The 22,938-nt window shown below is 31.1% G+C and overlaps 1 protein-coding gene across 4 annotated transcripts in view; it reads right to left on the bottom strand.

Moving 5' to 3' along the window:
- Positions 1-22,938, bottom strand: part of CADM2 (cell adhesion molecule 2) — a 1,045,662-nt gene that overhangs the window by 96,218 nt on the left and 926,506 nt on the right. For all 4 annotated transcript variants that reach the window (XM_076000911.1, XM_012740910.2, XM_076000907.1 and 1 more), the window contains one exon: positions 17,232-17,322. In XM_076000911.1, coding sequence (XP_075857026.1) covers positions 17,232-17,322 — 91 coding nt within the window. The remainder of the gene's footprint in view (positions 1-17,231; positions 17,323-22,938) is intronic.

Genomic DNA, 22,938 nt, shown 5'->3' with positions numbered 1-22,938 from the left:
TTAAAAATATATAGTGTTTTTGTTATTGAAGATCAAATGAGATGTTTTTGAACAGTCTATATATAACATTCTACATATATGCAAAGTCATATAAATATTGTTATAGGTCCTTGGATTATACATCAAGCTGTGGTTTTATTCCCAGATTTGATTGCTGTGTAATTTAATTGTAACAAAATTTGTTTTCCTTTTATTCTTGATATTGATTTCATATGTTTTATGAAAGTAATTCTTAAAACATCTAATAAATTTTAGTATCAGCCAACTTAATTAGATTTATTCTGTGAGGGCATGCCACAGCAACAGTCCTTCTAATCCTTACAATGTATTTGGGATCATTCACTCAATTAGGGTCCTTTTGAGACATAATCAATGAAAGATTTATGTCTGATAGTCCTTATAGATATATGCTCAAGGGAACCTAAAACTTCAGAAACATTTATAGTAGAGTAGTCTTCAATGAGTCTCGATAGGTTTAATTAGCAGAAAATGTTCTATTCTTATACTCACATCTTAGGACAGATAAAAAAGATCAATAAACTTTCTTTTTTGTTAGTTAAAATGTGCCTATATGTTCTTGACTAGGTATTTGATACATTTATGTAATTATCAAAGAATTATATATAAATAAATCTGTGCAAGTTTTTGAACCAGTGATTATGAAAGGTATAAGGAAAATAAAATATCTGTTCTGTGATATTATATTTTAGTAGTTTATATAAGATATATGTCATCAACCATAATATTTGGCAGGCCATGGTAAATGGCATGTATAAGTGTGTTCTGAAACATCGTAAAGATTCATCAGCTATATTAGGGGCATTATAACAGGCTTTATGAAAGATATAGCTCTTGATTATTGCCTTTAATTGCAGTAGGATTTTGACCAGTAGAAAAGGAAGACATCGATTCAATAGGAGCCAGAGCCCAGGTTAGGACATGTGCCCTCCAGAGGCCACAGTGTTGAATAGATTAAATCTAGTGAATGTCAGGAAAACAGAACAGGGTTAATAAGTAAAATTGCTACTGGCAAAAAATAACAAATTAAGAAAAGATACAGTTAAAAGCAACTAATTTGATAACCGAACTGGGAATAACAGAAGCAAAACCCAAGATCTAAATTGTGTATAAAGGAATAGGAGGTACAAAATGCTCCTAACTGGCATAATCCAAGACAAATCTATAGGACAGAGAACTAAACGTGAAAAAGTATTATGTTAGTATTCGGCCAGAATATTGATGGTATTATTAATATGGAAGAAAAAATGAAAATTAATGCCCAGGGGATATTCTGGGCATAAAGAGAAGCTGAACCAATGCAAAGAAATAGGAGAGTTCAGGGTATGTATGTAGCAGAAAAGTCTGTACATTTAATATAAGTAATACAGAATCTTCAGTGCCAGGCTAAAAAATATAGACTTTCTTTAAAAATAAAATTATTTTCTTATAGCTTTTGAGAAGTGAGTATTCCTGATAAGAGTTTCCTTTAAGAATATTAATGTGAAATACCTGGGAAAAAAATCCAATAAAGAAATCACATGCACAATTCTGAAAACAGACAACAAGGTCCTACATGAAGTCGGAGTAATAATTCAGGAAAGCACATCATAGACCATAAAAAAGGCTTGGAAAAAACTTTTTTGGAGCCCCAAAATGTGTGGAGTTAAAGAAGAAAAAGGAAAAACTCTCTTTAGAATCTCTAATTTGTATAATAGGAATGACCTTAGCCCTAAGAAGAAAAATAACAATGCAAAAACCAACAATCCAATCCAACAACAACAACAACAACAACAAAAAAAACCACAGAAAAAAGATTGAGATATAGCTGAAAGAGAAAATTTATGATTTTAGTTTGGGACATGCTGAATTTAAGTGTTAGGAGAAAAACAAGAAATGCATATCAATCCAGCAATAAAGAAATGAAAAAGTAGAAATCAAGCAGAGGGCAAGACTCAAATTGTTTTTTAGAGAGAATGGAGTCAAGCATGTGTTCAAGCTCAAGAGAGAAAACAAAAGGGCAGATTACTGAATATCTTAGAATATTTTTCCTTAGAAAATAATAAAGAAAGACAATGAAGTCCAAGAATTTTAAGAAAAGTCAAAAGACAAAAATGTCACAGGAGCAAGAAATTATCTCTTACAAAATTAATTGTCTTTAAAACTCATTTAATACCTTAACTTCTCAGATCCCTCATCCCCTCATGTCCAATAATTATTTTAACTCCACCTTAGACATGATCACACACTAAACAAGGTTACTAAATACTGTTACTTCATTACCTTAAAGTCTCATTTTTCTAATTATAATCTCTCCTCTTTTCAGTTCACTGTTCTCTTATACATGATCAAAAGCCCCAATCCTAAGGGACTCACTATTTCCCTTTTTTCTTTAATCTCCCCTCCCCCACCTTACTTCTCTCTTTAACCAGTTTCACAATGCAGTCAATATGTTTTTTTCCCTTTCCCTATTCGTTTTTCTTATCTGGTTAATTCCCAGCTCTAATAAGCCCAACTGTTCTATCTTCTCTGTGCCTTTAGCAAATCATCAAAGTAAGCTAAAAAAAAAATGAGGAGAGGGTAAATGATGTTTATTTTATTAAATACTGTTCTTGAAGTCATCATGCAAGTATGCACATGAAGATCAATAACAAAGGCAATTTTAAAGCCAAAGTAAATTTTATTACTGTATATCGGAATATTGAATGTTTCCTTTAACTTTTTCCATAAATCTTTAACAAAATATTTTAAGTATTGTTTTTTTTTTTGGCAAAAATCTGTGCCTTGATATAGCTCATGGCATTATTTTTTAATTTGGCTCTGTTCTAACAATTCAAATATTTAGTACTGGAATAGTAGTGTAAATTGAGAAAGAAACAGGAAGAAGCATGAAAATATCACTCAAATGAAGGAAATTCTTAAACAACTTTTCTTTTAAATATATATATATATATATATATATGTATATGTTTTTAGCCTGTTGCAGTTACTTGTATTGATTAATTTAATAAGTATGTCTTGGTGTCTTTGTATATGTGGGAGAGAGAAAGAACAAGATGGTCTCTCAGTTTCCTTCTCATTGGACCCCACTCTCTTCTGTGTTAATGTCTTTGGGTTGTGTTCTTCAGTTTCTTATTTTATCCTCACAATTATCATGTGTTAGTCTTTGTTCAGCATAGATACAGCATTTCCCATTTCTGCACAATTGTTTTTATAAAAAACAATGAACTATTTCTTTTTCTATTTGTAGTTTGAGAATCCCAAAGATGCCTTTTGAAAGTCTCAACAATAAAAGTCTCTACTCAAACATTACCACCAGTACTTCTGTCTGATAGGGTCGAAAACATTTTAATGCAGTAATAAGTGAAGTCATTCTGAAGTGGAAAATTCAAGTCTACAGATTCCCTTAAATTGCAAATTAGAACTCTGATTCCAAGTTTATCTACTCATGTAAATTCCTAAAATCAAACATGGCACTAGTGTAGTGTCAAGTAGGAGGAGTGTCATTAAATTAAGAGTTAGATTGTTAGATTCACAGAGGCCAATAACATCAATATTAACCTCCCCTTTAGATTTAAAACCTAAATAGCAAATAAGAAATGGACTTCTTCTATTCTGATTAATCTCAGCGTATGCTACTTGATTCTGATTTTCTAAGGCACTTCTTTCCTCAAAGTTTAGAAGCTTGCAGTTGAAACAGGAAATAACTTATGCAAGAGGTAAGTGCTCTTTAGAAGACTTGAAAATAATGGAATTTTTAGAATGCCTGTAAAATCCTAGAGCACGTTTTGCTGACAGGGTAGTGTTCATCGATGATTATTTTAACAGTTTTGAAAAACAAAGCAGTCATACTACAAACTATATAATTCCAACCAATTTATGGCACAACAAATAAAAGATTATCCCTACAAAAGATGAGATTGCTATGATCCTGAAGGACTGACAGATTTTTGCATTGAAAGAAAAATATTTAAGATTGTTACAAATGCTTACGCTAATCTCTCAAGGACTTTCTGCTGAAGCAAAAATAACTATCCATGCCTAATCTATACTTAACATTTCTTTTCTTCTGTAAATACAGAATACTAATTCCCGGTTAAAAGATCAAAAAATCTTGAGTAAGCATCCATTCCCCCCATCCAAGCAATAAGTCCCCGTGTATATGGACATTAAGCATGAAATCTCTATAATATGTTTAACAATGATCATTCTTAAGAAAATATTTTTTTCAACTTATTTGAAACTCATTAGCTCCAGTAATTCTCTTTCGACTAAGGTAAACTTTGGAAATATTTCCTGTTTTTTTTTTTTTTAATCAAGATCTTAGAAGTTTTAATGCCCCAGAATCTTCCGTTTTATCAACCTATGTACATCATGAGAACAATTTGATACCATATAAAATGTATCTACAAGAATTTTAACCAATTAGAAGGCTGAAAATCATTCAGTTCAAGGACATGTTGTAATTATACGGTCCTGTTTTTCATAATATAGTTATTTTAGGACCCATGACTTCCACCACTATAAAAGAGTGCTCATTAACCTTATAAGATCTAATAATACTTATGCTAAATACTGTGTTAACATTATAGAACTGCTTGTGCTCCATGATTTGTTTCTTTTTTCATATTAAAACCAATGGTCTTGGGAAAGTAATAGTAAAGTGCACATCATTTATCTGGTAGCTGGAGAATTAAATGCTCCATATAAGTAAAGGCCAATGACAATTGAAATTTAAAAGTTAAAATTTTAAGGCATATTTTAATCATTTGGATAAAATCCTTTTCAATGGATCAAATTTTTATGCATTATTAAACAGAACATTCTTACTGGCACTCAATTTTCTTTTCTGGAGCTAGGACCTCTTCAGTTTGAACATACTTTTATACAAATATTGTTTTAGAGAAACTGAAGTTATAAAGATTTGACATTGTTTTCCGCTTTAATTTTTCCAATATCAAACTTTATCACAGTGGGTGTGTTTAACACAAAAATTTTCAAAGCTTTTAAGATGTAACCTACCATCAAGAAACATATTTGACAACTTTGCACAACATATAAACACATATACACAAGAAATAAAGGCTTGTTGTTTTTAATGTTCTGTGACATTTCTTTACTCTCCTTTTTCTTCTTTATACTTTCCTTTTCTATTTTATTATTTTCTATTTTATTTTTAGCTTAAAAAATGATTTATACAAATTGATTTTATGACTAATTTATAAGCTGCAACTTAAAATTTGAAAAATACTGCATCAGTGACCTTCAGTGAGAGATGCCATATCCTATAGGTGCTCTTGTCCCTACACTACAATGCTATTATATTTTCATTCTTGTTTCTTTTTAGTCATATCACTATCTTCAACCTTGGACTTGCAGTTCCTAGTGGTGATGCTTAAATTGATCACTTCTCACGTTTTAATGACATCTGCTGACCACAAATGACCATTGGTGCTGCTCTAATCTCCTGCCTTTTAAAAATTTTATGTTTCCCTTTTTTTCTCTTTTCCTTGAAGCATTCCATATATTTCTGGCACTGTGAGTTAGCAAGAGTTGGGTTTAAAGTCTTCATCAATCACTGAGCAATTCTGCCTATTCAAATTAGAGCCTTTTGTAAATGTTCATATTTTCTATAATTTTGGTCATTGTTTGCTTTAAATTTTTTTTTAACTTTGAAGTTTAGAGACTCCTGTATGTTTGAGGTTATGTTTACATTGAGAAGCACATGTAATACAAAAAATTTCTTTTAAATTGCTTTTTGGAATAAATGGCTTTCTAAGGAATACAAAATTTTCAAGACTCACCATTAACTTAAATATTAGCAAATCTTTACAGTGATTCTGAATTAATTTTGTTTTTCACATTTTATTTCCTCCATATGTTTATGCAGAAGTGATGGCCAAAATATTTAACAGTTGGTATAACAGGCATCCAATAATCTGGTGACTACCAGAAGGGTATTGTGGGAAAAAAAATATTATAAAGAGAAAAAGCTAATGTTATGGCACTTGTTGAGCAATGGACTAACATATTTTAATAAATAATAAATTATAATATTTCTTTTTAATGTCAACTGATTTTTTTCTGCAATCTTTCTAAAAGTACCATGTTGATGACTTTGTTATTATATAAACATACCTACAATGTTTACAAATCTTTAGACAAAGGATAAAATGTTTAAATATAATCTCATCAATAATATATTTTTAAAACTACAGATTTTAAAACTCACAAGCCATAAAGTACATATCCTGTATTTCTAAAATGTATATGACAGCATCATTCCACAACAGTGACTTAAATATATGGAGGCATTTTTTGTATACAGTTCCACTGAACATTTACATAATCCCTCAAAATAATTGGCTTTTTGTTGCAAGAAAACTGCTTACCTGGAAATGTTCAGGAAGTATAATACCTCTATGGATCTATAATCATGGTTCTGTAAGCTCTTTTGGGACTTTCACAAGACATTGGAACATTTAATTGAAAATGATTGAGTGCCCAAACCACCACAGCTGCCTATGCCCAGCCTAAATAACAGCAGTAGAGATTACTGAGAGTCAGCTTCTTGTTTCGAAAACAAAACCAAATATATTCGGTCTCATTTCCAAGATAACCACTTGTGTGTTTCCAGAAAGTCAATGTGTGATTAAATTTTGAAGCCATAAAATGGAAGCAAAAGACCATATGGGCTTCAAAAAAGAAATTCACATGGAAAAAAACATCACATGGACATATTTTTTAATTATGAAACTTTGGAAATAATTTCCCAATATTACACATTCAAAAATATTTTTAAAAAACTGACTACATTACCCTTAACTTTTAATTAATCAATTGAGATGATTTTCCATCTCTCTAGATATCAGAACACAAAGTATAAAAAATCTAAATGCCCTGTAAACTGCTATTCAAGGACTGCTGATGATATAAAAATATCTATATAATAAGGAGATGATCATTATGTTTATCCCACTAATAATTTTGGTGGTATATTAAATATAGTATTTAATAAGAAACTCATACTCTTGAAGAATATTTTCTTTTAACTTCCTGTTTATTTTATTTGCCTGCTAAGGCTTTCCATTGTATAGGATTGCAGTGATATTTTATTTGCACTAATATTTCTTTCTAGTGGTAACCTGCAGCCTTAGTCTTCTTAAAGTTATACAAAATTAAGAATGTAATATAATATGTTTCTAAAAAGCAATATATGCAACAATTGAATAATTATTTATTTAATTATAACATTTAGGCAGACATATTTAGACGTATTTAGGTCCATTTAGAAACTTTTTAAACAGTAGTCAGATATGCTAACACAGTTTTGAGCTTGTATAACTGGTATTTTTTATAATTATTTGACTAAAATATGGACTTTCCTAGCAGTTTATAAGAACTCTCTAATTCTTGCCAACTTCACCAAGTTATGGTGAAAAATTGCAATGATAGGAGAACTTGGAAACATTGGGTAAACAAGAAAATATAAACATCAGTGTTGTTAATATAAAAGTTTTTTTGTATCCCAATTCTATCATTTATTAGCTGTGTGACTGGGAGAGGTCATATTACCCCCTCAAGACTTATTTTCCTCATTTACAAAATAGAAATGACTACATTTAAACAGTTTTTGTAAAACCTTTACAACATGGTAGTCATGTGGTTTAAATAAGACAATTAAGCATGAGAGAACTTGAAAAACTATGCCAAAACAAGGTCCTATATATCACAGAATTTGGATTCTTAAACATTCATGAGATATGTCATCTACTTAGCCTGGGTAGTTTAATGCCTTCCTGATTTCTTGCATTTGCTCTTTGTCAAAACTTGCTAACTGATTGAACAGATCATGCAGATAGAAGATCAACATCGGACTTAATCTGCACTGTAGACCATATAGATCTAATAGATATTTACAGAACCTTTTATCCAACAGCTGCAGAATACACTTTCTTCTCCTCAGCTCATGGATCATGCTCAAGGATAGACCATATGTTAGGCCACAAAAGAAGTTTTACAAAATTAAAAAAAAAAATTGAAATCAAAACAAGTCTTTTCTCTGACCACATGGAATAAAATTAGAAATCAATAACAAAAGGAACATTGGAAACTATAAAAACACATGAAAATAAACAATATGCCCTTCAATGGAGAGATTAATAAGGAAATTTAAAAAACTTCTCAAAACAAATGAAAATGAAAATACAACATATCAAAACCTGTGGGATACAACAAAAGCATTAATAAGAAGAAAATTTACAGCAATAACTGCCTACATCAAAAAAAGAAAAGCTTCAAATAAACAACCTAACGATATATCTCAAAGAACTAGCAAAATAAGAGCAAACCAAAATCAAAATTAGTAGAAGGAAAGAAATTATAAAAATTAGAGCAGAAATAAATGAAATCAAAACAAAAACACAATTCAAAAGATCAAAAAATGAAAAGTCAGTTTTTTGAAAAGATAAACAAAATTGACAGACCTTTAGCTACAGTAAGAAAAAAAAGGAGAAGACCCAAAAACATAAAATCAAAGATGAAAAAGGAGATATTACCACTGATGCTCTAGAAATACAAATGATCATTAGAGACTACTACAAGCAACTATATGCTGACAAATCAGAAAACCTAGAACAAATGGAAAAATTCCTACAACCCTCCAAGAGAAACCAGGAAGAAATCCACAAGCTGAATAAATCAATAACAACTAATGGGATAGAAGCAGTAATAAAAAGTTGCCCATCAAATAAAATCCCAGTGGCTTCATTGCTGAATTCCTCTAAGCATTCAAAGAACTCATGCTAACCTTACCTGAACTATTGAGAGAGAGAGAGAGAGAGAGAGAGAGAGAGAGAAAATAGGAGGAAGGAATACTCCCAAACTCACTCTATGAGGCTTATATTACCCTCATACCAAAAACTAGACAAAGATGCAACAACAACAAAAAAGAACACTATAGGCCATTATCTCTGATAAACATAGATGCAAAAATCCTCAACAAAATACTAGCAAACTAAGTTCAACAATATGTCAGAAAGATTGTTCATCATGATAAAGTGGGATTCACCCCACGGATGCAAGGATAGTTGAACATATGCATATCAATCAATGTGATCCATCATATCAATAGGATAAAGGGAAAAACAATCATATGATCATTTCAATTGATGCTAAAAGCATTTGATATAATTCAACATCCCTTCATTATAAAAACTCTTTAAAAACCTGGGTATAGAATGAATTAACCTCAAAACAATAGAAGCTATATATGACAGAACCACAGTTAGTATTATACTAAATGGGGATAAACTGAAAACGTTGTCTGTAAGATGTAGAACAAAACAAGAATGCACACTTTCACCACTGTTTTCAACACAGTACTGGAAGTTATAGCTAAAGCAATCAGACAAGAGAAAGAAATAAAGGGCACCCAAGTTAGAAAGGAAGAAGTCAGTATGCGAATGATCTTATATCTAGAGAAAACTAAAGTCTACACAAATAAACTATTAGAAATGATGAATTCAGTAAAGTTGAAGGATACAAAATCAACATACAAAAATCAGTGGCATTTCTATATTCCAAGAGCAAACAATCTGAACAAGAAACTAAGAAAGTAATCCCATTTACAATAGTTATAAGTAAAATTAAATACCTAGGAATAAATATAACCAAACAAGTAAAAGGTCTCTATAACTAAAACTATAAAACACTGATGAAAGAAATTGAAAAGGACACACACAAAAAAGGAAAAATATTCCATGCTCATGGATTGGAATAGTCAGTATTCCTAAAATGTTCGTACTACCAAAAACAATCTATAGATTCAATGTAATCTCCATCAATACACCAATGACATTCCGCACAGAAAAAAAAAAATTCCTATGTTTTTTAAGATAAGGTCTTGCTCTGTTGCCTGGGCTATAGTGCAGTGGCATTATCATAGCTCACTGCAGCCTCAAACACCTAGGCTTGAGCAATCCTCTGGTCTCAGCTTCCCAAGTAGCTGGAACTATAGGCACATGCCATCAGACCCGGCTAATTTTTCTATTTTTTTTTTTTTTTTTTTGCAGAGACTAGGTTACACTCTTGCTCAGGCTGATCTCAAACTACTAGGTTCAAGCAATCCTCCCACCTCAGCCTCCCAAAGTGCTAGGATTACAGGCATGAACCAACATGCCCTACCAAAAATAATCCTAAAATGTATATGGAACTACAGAAGGTCCAGAATAGCCAATGCCATCCTGAGCAGAAAGAACATAACTGGAAGAATCACATTACCTGACTTCAAAATATACTACAGAATTGTAGTAATTAAAGGAGCATAGTACTGATGTAAAAACCAACACATGGACTAATGGGACAGAATAGAGAACCCAGAAATGAATGCACACTTCTACAGCAAACTTATCTTTGACAAAAGCACAAAGAACATACAGTGGGGAAAGGATAGTCTCTTCAATAAATGGTGTGGGGAAAACTGGATATATATATGCAGAAGAATGAAACTTGTATATCTCTTGCCATATACAAAAATCAAATCAAAATGGATTAAAGGCTTAAAGACCTGAGACTGTGAAACTACTAAAAGCAAACACTAGGGAAACACTTCAGTATATTGGTCTGAACAATAACTTCTTGAGTAATAGCTCCAAAGCACAGAGAACCAAAGCAAAATTGGACAAATGAGATCACATACAGCCAAAAAGCTTCTGCACAGCAAAGTGAACAATTACCAAAGTGAATAGACAACCCACAGAATGGGAGAAAATATTTGCAAACTACCCATCTGACAAGCTATTAATAACTAGAATATCTAAGGAGCTCCAATTGCTCAATAGGAAAAAATCAAATACCCTGGTTAAATAAATGGGCAAAGATCTGAATAGGCATTTCTCAAAAGAAAACATACAAATGGCCAACAGGCATATGAAAAAATGCTCAATACCATTAGTTATCTGAGAAATGTAAATCAAAGCTTTAATGAGAAACTATCTCACCCTATTTAAAATGGCTTTTATCAAAATACAGGCAATAACAAATGCTGTCAAGGATGTGGAGAAAGAGGAAACCTCATACATTCTTGGTGGGAATACAAATTAGTGCAACCACTATGGAAAACACTATGGAAGTTTCTCAAAAAACTAAAAGTAGAACTACTGTAATCCCCAGGAATCCCACTGCTGGGATTGAAAGGAGGGGAATTCAGTATATTGGAGAGATATCTGCACTCCCATGTTTATTTCAGCACTTTTAACAATAGCCAAAATTTGGAATCAACCTAAGTGTCCATGAGAGATGAATGAATAAAGAAGTTGTGGTGAATATACACAATGGGATATTATATAGTCACAGAAAAAAATGAAATCCTACCATTTGCAACAACATGGATGGCACTGGAAAGTATTACATTAAGTGTAATAAGCCAAGCGTAGAAAGACAAATCTCATATGTTTTAATTCATACAGTTAGATAGAAGGAACAATATTTGGTAGAATAACAAAGTGACTATAATCAACTTTAAGTTAGTGTATATTCTAAAATAACTAAAAAAGTAGAATTGGAATGTTCCTAACTCAAAATAATGATAAATGTCTGATGGATATCCCAATTACTCTGATTTAATTAATTCATGTTGTATAACTGTACAAAAACATCACATACACCTTAGAAAGATATACAACTATTATGTACCCATAATAATTAAAAATAGAAGAAAACCTTGCTAACAGGTTAGTCCATTTTCATCCTAACAGGACTGTTCTACAGTATACTTTTCCTACTTTTATGGAACTAGAACTCATTCTTTACCCCCTCTAATCCTTTCAACTTGATCTAAAACTTTTTCTATCTTAACACTAAGGTAAATTGTGAAGGAGCTGTTCTGGTGGCTCAGGATTTTCCAGTCTCCCATTTAAACTATTTTAGATTTTAGCTCAGCTAAGGGTCATGTCTCTGCTTCTCTTCTCTGCAGTTTATTATTATTATTTAACCTCAAACAAAATAACCAAGTTATTTTATCAGTTTTTACATGACTTCAGTCAGGGTTCCTTTGCTGATCAAACTTGCTTTTGAAAGTCGCATCCGATTGCCGTGGAATATGTTTATTCTGCTTAGAGTCTTGAATTCCATTACCTGGGAAGATATTGTGATAACTTTTCCCAGAGTTGCTCTCATATCCCAATTTTAGCATGTACATTAAATATATAATTAAGACTTCCGAATATGAAACTTGGTAAGATATACTGTATGTAATTCCTTGACCAAATAATTTATCATTATCAAAATGACTATTAATTATTACAAAATTACTTAGAGGAAAACATTTCATATATAGTTCATAATTTCTTCGGTAGATTTTATGTTCTTACTTGATAAAAAACACTTTGTGTATGAGAAATTATGAACTATGGACTTTGGTGTCATAATGATGAATCAATGTAGGTGCATTGATTACAACCAATGTAATAGTCTGGTATGGGATGTTGACAGTGAGGGAGTCTGTGAGTGTGTGGGGACAAGGGCTACATGATAAGTCTATGTATTTTTTGCTCAATATTGCAGTGAACCTAAAACTGCTGTAAGTAAAGTTTATCAATTGAAAAAAGGAAAAACAAAATACTTGGTATGGTTAAGTGACTTGCTCAGGACCACTCAGACCATGGATATGCACAGATTTATAATTCAAATCTGGTTCCACATTCTCTTTCCACTGTACCATAAAAATTTTTATGCCTCAAAGTATAACAACCCAGTCATCCTATCTGAACATAAACACAAAACTTAATGATTAATTAGATGGCTTTCTATATAGCAGAAGAAAGGGAAATATTCTGTAATAACATCTGTTTTGCATTAAGTCAATTCATGTGAAATTGCTATTATACTGGATCGATATTCTTATTTTAAAATTCACATTTTATCTTATTTTGGTAAACAACATTTCATTCTGGTGATAACTTGCTTTCTTTAACTCCTGGCTTGTCTTGTTATTTCTTCTGACTGTAATTAAATTGTATAACATTAATAATTAGTAAATAGCTTTTGATTTGTAAAAAGATACATGTTAGACTGAGAAACCTGAGTTGATGATATAAGACTGTTTTGCCTTAATTTTGGTCTGTTTAAAAAAAAATCTCTGTTAGGCCCATAAGACAGTACATTAATAGGTGCATATCAGATCCCTTGAATTCTTGATCATTTCCAAAATAGATGTGTAATTGTTCCTCTAAAACACCTCACTAGTTGCTATGTGGTATGTGATCTGTCTTCCTAAAGATTAAAATCTTTCTTCTTATATAGAGTAGGGATGTTGTACGCTATCCAATTATGCACACTAGATTGATGCCAAGAACAAAAGAAAAATTGTGGTTACAGAAAGTAAAATACAGAAACACTGTGGTTAATACATAGAAAAATTTATCAATATCTATAATTATTTTCTTTCATAGAATAAGTGTCAAATATTTGTTTATTGCACTGAAAATGTCCCATTGGTTTTTTGAAGTGAATTTACAAAGCATTAAACACTTGATTAAAATGAATGATGATTCATTAGTTACAGCATGTGGGAGGCAACCTCACACCATTTAAGGTCATGACTTTAATGTAATAGAAAGGTTTCATATTGTTTTGTTCCCCTCCACTTTTATAAATGGAGAATTCTGCCGCCTGAAAGCTGTCTGGGAATTCAGCCAAAGAAGAAAGTGTGTTGCAAAAACTCTGGGGACTTGAAAGAAAAGTGGCTGGCATTAACTCGGTCCTCACTTTAAACTAAAATTAAAACAATAGACAGACATGTACAGTAATCTCTCTTTTAAGGAAAGAATAGAATGCTTCTATGGTAGTGTCAAGTGGAACAATTTGGTCCTGGCCCAAGTTATGCAGCTGTTCCACAGGAAAATGGCAAAAGGCTTCAGTCCAAAGCAGGCAAATAAGGCATGATTGTTCATAAACAGTCACTGGGGCCCTCACATTTAGAACAAGGAAAACAACATTAGCATACAGGAGGGCAGGTTAGAAACAGGAGGCTCAACACAACTTGAGCCAGACCATCATGTGAATTACTCAAAAGATAGTAGTATGATTTTGTCTGCTACCAACATACCTAATGACCATGAACAACTCATTCATCAGGAAATTATATATTGGTCAAAAACTTTTTAAGAAATAATAAAGGTTTGATCATGGATTAAAGATATTATTTAACTCAGCTACAGGATGAAGTAGAATCGCATAGCCATTATCCATTTCTGTTTCTTACCTCCACATCAGAGGTGGATCAGGTAAGTGGTAAAGATAATAAAAATTAAGTGTTTGGGGAGCCAATCGAAAGCAAAGCCAGAGCATTGCTTTTCAGTGGTGCTCAAGTAACAAAATGGAGACTCAGGTACAATAGCTGCAAAGTAATGGAGTGGAAATTTGACTGTGATTACCTGATTAAAATCGGCAATTCTAACCTGCCCATCAGATATATCACATACTTCACTTTTACTCCCACTCTTTTGATTCTATCAACATACAGAAGTCTCCTTAATTAAGTTTTTAAAATTATGTTTTATTTTAAAATTTGTATTTCACATAGCTTTTTCTCATCCCTCTTCCACCTTTCATGATTCATTTTTTGAAATGAATGATCTTCCCATTAGTGATTTTCTTCATTTCCCCACCACCTAATTCCCTGATTAATCCATTTCAATTTGCCTTATGTTCTCTTTGCTCTAGTGAGAATTTTTCTTTAGTATCAGTAAGATTTCATCCAATGAGCTCTTTTCTGTGTTCCCTTGCTTTTTGTCCTATCTGCCTCATCTGGCACTGTTGGAGATAGGATATAAACTGCAGAGAGGTTAGAAGTTAGACTGTCTTTAAAGAGATTAATGCTTTCATTTAATGAAAATGATAGTTACTTTGAAAATGTAGAGGAGTTAATTTCAAGATATTTAGGAAGAATAAAAGAGAAGTAATTGTCTAAAGGAAGGAAGAAATCAAAGAAGTTGACTATAACTTTAATGTCAATAGTTTGGCAGTCTACAGGGAAAGAAAATGATAAGGTGAAAGTTGGCAATGGGGATATAATACAAGAGAATAAGTTAATACATATTTACTTGTAGACCATAGCATATAGAATATAGCATTGGGACCTATAAAAATAAAGATAAAATATAATGATCATTTTTTAACCCTCATGAAGTTCATGAGTTAATTGCTGAAAGATACTATATTAAATATAAGGTTTCTTTTATATAACTATGAATTTGTACTACAAATGATCAGCTTAGTAAAAATTTGGCAAGTTTCTAGAAAGGGTATAAATATAGAAGAAAGCCTGAAATAGGAGGATGGCAACAGAAAAACATATCATGAGACAAGCCAATTGTTTACCCTCAAGCATCTAGGGGTTCAATGTCAGTAGTGAAAACTATTGTCAGGCCCAACCTAGTTTTTTAAAAATAACTTTGGCTATAATAAGTGGCAATTTACATTCAGCAATGTAAGTGGCAGCAAATAATTGAAAGGATGGAAGCTTTGGATAGGATTGAACTGAATTCAAATTCTGACTCACCCATTTCAAATATGGATGAATAAGTAAAATTTGGTTAACATTTTTATATCTTAGTTTTCTTTAAAATAGGGAGACTTTCCCTTATCTGTTTGCAAAGCTACATTAATCAGGATCCTTCTGAGAAAGGTAACCTTTTTTGAATTTCCTAAACTTCCAAATATTTGCATTCTTAAATAAAATAAATCTGATTATTGTGCTTCTCATTCATTTGTAGTGCAGAGGATTATAATATATCCAAGCTTATTTCCTGGCAACTGAAACAAGACCCACAATAAGGCAGGTCTATACAATCATATCTGAGGTGAGTGATATGAACTACTTAAATATCTAATTATATAAACCTTGTAATCTAATTATTCCCATAAATAAAATGATGTCTCTACTATTGGAAACAGACAGAACCAAAGAGCAGATCATTGTAATACAATTAGATGTTACTTGTACATGTATGTATTTATTTCCAGCATTCTATAAATCATGCTTACTACCTTCATCTCATTTAATTATATAAATTATACACATATTCGAAATGTATGCATAAGTACTTTTTGATAAACCTTAGGAAGAAAACACTAAAAGTCATCTCTAGAAAATAATTACTGGAAGAGAGAAAAGTTTTAAAATATCAGAACTTGGTAAAGAAGATGTGGATTCACTTAGTATAGTAAATAATAGTGGCATACAATTGAAGAAGTTAAAATGGCAGGTGTCTATATCACAATCCTTTTAGACAAATTCTTCATGGGGTAATAAAAAACGTACAATTAAATAATTTAAATATTTTTGGAAGCAAAATTTTAGTAATTTAACCTGTTTGTGTGGAAGCAATCTCATATAGTTATATACAGAGAATGATTAAGTTCTTCTTTATTAATATTTAAATGAAATGCAAATCACTTGGAAGCTTTTTAAAAAGCAAGTAAATTACATAAAGCTAGGCCTGAAGTACCATATTAAAATGATCATATTGCTTTCAAATAGTATTTAAATAATCCATATTTGAATAATCCATATTTAAATGTTCCTTAAAAATAGGTATTCTTTGAGTGAGCTGTTTATAAACAAGAATGCTAAAAAGTAAAGTTTTCAAGTTGAAATGACATTAGTGCACATATATTCTAATAACAAAATCACTTTGCAATTGCAAACATTGAGCTTGTGACTTTTCATTCACATTACCTCTATGCATATCACATTCACAAATTATGTCTCATTGGGTGCTACATAAGAAATATAGACTTGATTTCTTTTATTATGAAATGATTCCTCATGTAACTTTAAAACTTTGGCATATTTTGGGGATGCTTCAGTATTTTCAAAGTTTCTCCTGGGAGAACTAAGTTCAGCAAAATGCAGCTTGTATCAGTCTGATGATGTAAACAGTGGCTGATTAAACCTACACTCCTAAGGTTGAAATATCTTATTGGGGAAAAAAAGAAAAAGAAAAAGAAATCACAGCTGGAAACCTTCCCAGAAACTTCACTAGATGACAAAGTAAAAACCAATCTTCCATAGACACTTAATGAAGACATGGTTCAGGGATTTTTCTGTTCTAGAGATCACTTTGCCCACCAAGAAAAGACAAAAACAATGGATTTCTACAGTTAAAGCCTCTAATCAAAGCAGGATAGAAGAAAAAGTTAAAAACTTTATTACTCATTAATTTACTTACAGTGGTTTTCCTTTCGATTCACAAGTCAAAATTAAAGGCTGTCCTTCTTGTGGAAAAGGAGTGGATGGTATAATCTTAACTGATGGTGTATCTAGGAAAAAAAGGAATATTAAAAAATGTCATTAAGCACATGTAAAACAATATTTTAGTAATGTTGCATAGTGCTGTTTATTCAGCATTTCTTACATATTTCTTATAATTGTATATAGTTATAAGGGATTTCTTAGATTTGGTGAAAAAGAGTGTGTGATTTTAAGAAATTTACCAGCCTCTCCATGCAAAGCTAACAACAATATCTGAATATCTTATGAGCACCACTGTTGTGTTAGTTCTGAAATCTGAATTTAAAAGTGAAATTGCAAAAAGTGGTTCAGATGAATATCAAGCATTTCATACAATTGTTTCTTCAACTATTTATAGATGGCTATGAATACTATTATTATGGACTGAATTCATTTGAATAACAACACTTTTATTGTTGCTGGAATACTAGGAACTCACAATAAGGAAACCCGGGGATGGGTGAACTCAAGATCAACTACTATCTCAGCAACCATTATGCAGAATCTTTTTGAAAATGCAGTAATGCAGCACCAAGCGTGTGCTTGGTACAGTTAGCAAGTCACCTCAAATAGCTATTTATGATATTACTAAAAGTTAACACTATGTTATAGACAATACAACATAACTGATAGAAAATTATTTATTTCCATTTGACAATAAAATTATCCCTAGTGAAAGAGCACTCAAGAATACTTTAAGACATTTATATTTATAACTTGTATGATGTCTAATATTCTTTAATCAATACAAAGATACATATTTCATAGAAGAAATGAAAAACAAGCTTAAAACAAGAGATAATATAAACACAGTCATTTCTTTATGAGACTTTGCTAGCCCTGGCATTGTCTGGCCCACAGTCAACATGGAAGTGCCTTCTCCTCCTATCTCCACATTCTCTACAATAAACAAAACAGATTCTGAACAGATAGTCACAATTATTCTCACCCTTCCCTTAGTTGTAATAGAAGAACTAAACTGCTCTGGTGTTATATTCACTCTTTGAGTTTGGAGCCAGTGAAATAAATAACGATCAATTGTCTAATTGTCAGGTTACTTATCTAAGAAAAATAATATTATATTTAGATTTGTCATATATAGAACAATAAACTTTGATTCCATAAAAGACTTTATATCATACTCTAAAATTACTTGTGCTTTTCAAATGTATTCTTTCCCAATTCTTCAAACAAGAAAATACATTTAACATAACTAAAAACAATATTCTGGTTACAAATAAATATTCCATATATATCATGGTAATAATTGTGGTGTATCACAACCCAGAAAAAATTAATTTGAGATGATACATATTCTTTATACTTTTTCAACAGAACAAAAAATGAATTAAAGATTTAAATATACTTTATTAATTTTTCAAATATCATCACATTTATGGAATCAGTATTGACTAGGATTATCATATAAATTAGTCCCCAGAACAGGACATTTTTAAAAGTAAAAGGGAGGATAGTAATAAATATACAGTGTAACAGGTATAAACCAGAACTGCCCTAATCAAACTGCGGCCTATAGAGATTTGACCTTGAAGAAAATATACATATAGCAATTTTTTTTTTCTCCATGACATTATTTTAAGAAGCTTCATGGAGAAAAAGGGCAGGAGAATAAAGATCACAAAAGTATGATTCTGGGAAACATTTGTGTTAACTTAGGTGTCTGTGATAGTTAATTTTCTGTCAGCTTGACTATGCCTTGGAATGCCCAGATATTTGGCCAAACATTTTGGGTGCTACTGTGAGGATGTTTTTGAATGATATTAACATTAAAGTCAGTAGACTGAGTAAAGAAGATTGCCCACCATTATGTGGGTGGGTCTTATTCAAGTAGTTCGAGGCCTACTTGAATAAGAAGGCTGTCTCTCCTCTAAGTAAAAAAGAATTCTTCCCACTTAATGGCTTTCAAACTGGGACATTAGCTTTTTTCCTGCCTCTGGACTAGAATGAAAACACTAGGTCATTTTGGGTCATGAGCCTGCAGCCTTTGGACTGGAACTATACCATCAACTCCCTTGGGTCTCAGGTCATCAGACTCAAGACTAGAACTAATCCATGGGCACTTCTAGGTCTCCAGTTTGCTGACTGACTCACCTTGGAGACTTTGGGACTTGCCAACATCCATAATCATGTGCACAACTCCTTACAATAATTTTCTTTTTATGTGTATATATTAAATACAATCTATTGGTTCTGTTTCTCTGGAGAACCCTGACTAATAAATACAATGTCTTAACAAAGAGACCTTGAAACTTATCTTTTATTGGATGGGGGAGAGTAACATCAGGAAGCTCTAGGAAGTGAGATAGGAAGGGAAGGAAGTAAATAAAGCCTGTGTTATTGAGCAGATTAGACTGCAGGTGACTGGAGTTTAATCTCACTGTAGAACTCAGCGTAGAAAATGCCTCTGAGTTAATTTACTTGATGAGCAAGAAACAGGAGTATTTATGGGATATCTACCAATTCTCATTAGTATTTTCTTGAAAATTGTTTCTAGGATGGAATAGGAGGTGTTATTTCCCTGGCACTCAGTACACGAAAATGGTGTGTGCCAAAGGGATACAGCAGGCCACTTACCTACATCAGTAAGGTAAATTATATAGTGGCAGGTAGCTGTGAGAAGAGAGGGAAACATAATAGGGTCTGATTTCTCTTAGCTGTGCTTGTTTAAGTATTAATGGTTTATTAGAGATGAGAATTGATGTAACAAATGATTACTCAAATCATGATTCAGCAGTCCCATTAGATTTGATATACAAAATTTCAATTATAAGCAAATGCCAAAGCAGATGATATACTTAGTGTGTGTTTCAATGAAATGCTCAGGAATAACCTAAATAACCTCTAAATAACCAAAAATCAAAGGATACAACATAATACTCATTTATTTGACTTCAAAATTAGTCAAAGTATTAATTAACTTACATTCCTAAGAATTATCTTCCAAAATAAGGGAGGTTTAAAAAAAAAAAAAAGTAATTCATGGAAAGATAATTTACAAATGGAGATTTAAAAAGAATTTATCTTCCTTAGGTCTCTTTGACAAATTCTTCTGCTTCCCCCTACCCCTAGTCCCCTATAACACACACACTTTGGCTTCAACTCTTACATTACTGGCTACTCTTTCTAAGATTCTGTGGGTTTGTATTTTTCTATTTAGCCTTTAAATGTTTGAGATCATGGAGGATGGGATTCAAGATTTGTTCTCTCATAATTTTCTCAAAGTCTTTTCAGCCACATCCATCTCTTTACTTTCCATCTACTCACCAATCACTCCAAGATTTATATCCTAAGGCAGTTATATTCCACAAGCTACACTTATTTGTTTACAACATCCTGGGGCAGTTATATTCCACAAGCTCATTCATACCTTTTAAATATTACTAAAGGTAATCATTCATTACTCCAAATTTGGTCAGATACCTTTGCTGCACGTTTTCTTTTAAATTTTCTAATATTCTTTTAAAATTTTCTCATATTCTTTTAAAAAGTTACTTCTGTATCCTTGGTGTATTGTATAATACTTTGTTCAAAGTCATGCTTAATAAATAATTATTAAATAAATGAAGTCAATACAATTTTTGATATATCTTGTATCATCAGTTTGATAAAGTATTCTTAAATATTTAAAAAATGCTTAGCTGAAATTTTGTTGGTGCCTATTGCATATTATAATTAATCTTAAATATTCATGTCACAAATCTTAGATTAACTTTAAATCTTAGCTCATATTTAAATCAAATGTGTATTGTTGATTCTCTTCCTTTTACAAATAATCTGCATTGGATATTTAGATAATAACTTTCCATGATTATAAGAATGACAATTATTTTTAATGTACATACTACATATGTTAACCATTTTTCTCTCTTCATCTGATTTTGGAAGGGGAAGTACTCAATTGTGAAGAGATTTATTTAATTATTTAGCAAAAATTCTAGGTTAAATTTCCTTGAAATGTCAGTATTTTCTTTAAATAGGCCATATTAGCAACATACACAAAACTGCATTTTTTACCACATCAAGTACTACAGTAATATAGTCACACCTTAAGTGTGTCTCTTTCTCACTTTTTTTCAGAATAACAGGAAGTAATTTGGGCTTTCACAAGTTTTTACTTAATGATGAAAATCTGTCATTACTATTAATATTTTATTTCCATTAGACACATTATGATATTCACAAGGGATTTGATCAAGCACTGTCAGGATAAGAATATATCAGTGAAATATCAATGACAATATAGAAGTAAAGCTTGTAAACAAGTTTTGAATTCCTATACTTAGTTACCTTAGCTAAAAAAAGAGAAGAATAAAGTAGTCATCTCAAAAACTGAGTTAATTTTGGGAGTCGCTTTCCAGAATTTCTTCAAAACATGTATTTTAATACATGAAACTTCCATTTAAATGAATTTCTCTCCAGTACTTATTTTGTTACATATCAAAATAAATGGAAAAATTTTCAGGAATGGTACAATGTACAATAAATTATATGATAATAATTTTATAAAATATACTTAAATTTATGCACTTATTATGCTAGTAATCTTTTTTAATAACCAAGATATAAATAATGAGAAAGTGAAACACTACATAATCCAAATCTTTCATTGAGTGCTTTTGCCAAGTTATCTATGAAAAAAATTTTTTGGTGTCTATATTTCTTAAGTTATTTGTGGATTTTAATTTTAAATATATTCTAAAGGATTGATATTCAGAATATTTTCTAAACCAAAGTTTATTTACTTCCAAGTAATATTTTCTGAGCCAAAGTTCACTTAATTTCAAGCTTGCTGTGGAAATAATTTCTTCATTTTCTGTCTAGGAGCAATGAGCTACATTTAATCCTGTTCTACTTCTTCACGAAACAGAATAATACTTTTGCTTCAGTACTTTGGAGACATGTATGATGTTCTGTTTTTAAATTACTGTATAATGTATTGTATTGTACCGATTAGTGGTAGGAAAAAAGGAAAGGTTAGAAAAAATGCATTATTATTACTGCTATTCATTTATTCTTGCTTTATCCTATATGATAAACTCAGATATTTTTTGCAAACAAGCAATTTTCATGCTATTTTAAAATGCCTTCAAGTAAGTCAACTCTTATCAACACCATATTTATTGAATATACATGAATGTATATATCATTTATAATATTTGTAATATTTATATATTGGAAAAAAGGGAACCTTTAATAATTAGATTTAATTATTTAATAATATAAGATATATACTGTTATTATAAAACATTGCAGTTATTGAAATATTCTTTTTATTTAACATGATTGCTTCATCCACATTTTGAACGCTCAAGATCCAAGACCAATGATATTAACCTATTCAATTTTGTGTTTTCAGATCCTAATAAAATGCTTATTATGCTATAAGAACTATTTAAATGTTGGATGAATAAATGGATGAATTACTATATATTTCTCTCATAATTAAATGGAATGGGGAACTTTAGACAAGAATATAAACATAAGATTATATTCACTCATTCACAAATAATTTTTCAGTACTTACTAACAACAAAATAGATATTTTAAAAGCAAAATATTTTCCTCTGTAAGGCTTTTGTAGAAAAAAATATTCTTTAGAATCTTTCTTTAAAATTTTTAGAACT

Source organism: Microcebus murinus, chromosome 1 (genome assembly GCF_040939455.1).
Source record: "Microcebus murinus isolate Inina chromosome 1, M.murinus_Inina_mat1.0, whole genome shotgun sequence".
In the NCBI taxonomy this organism is placed as follows: Eukaryota; Metazoa; Chordata; class Mammalia; order Primates; family Cheirogaleidae; genus Microcebus; species Microcebus murinus.
This window is presented reverse-complemented; position numbering and strand designations above follow the sequence as displayed.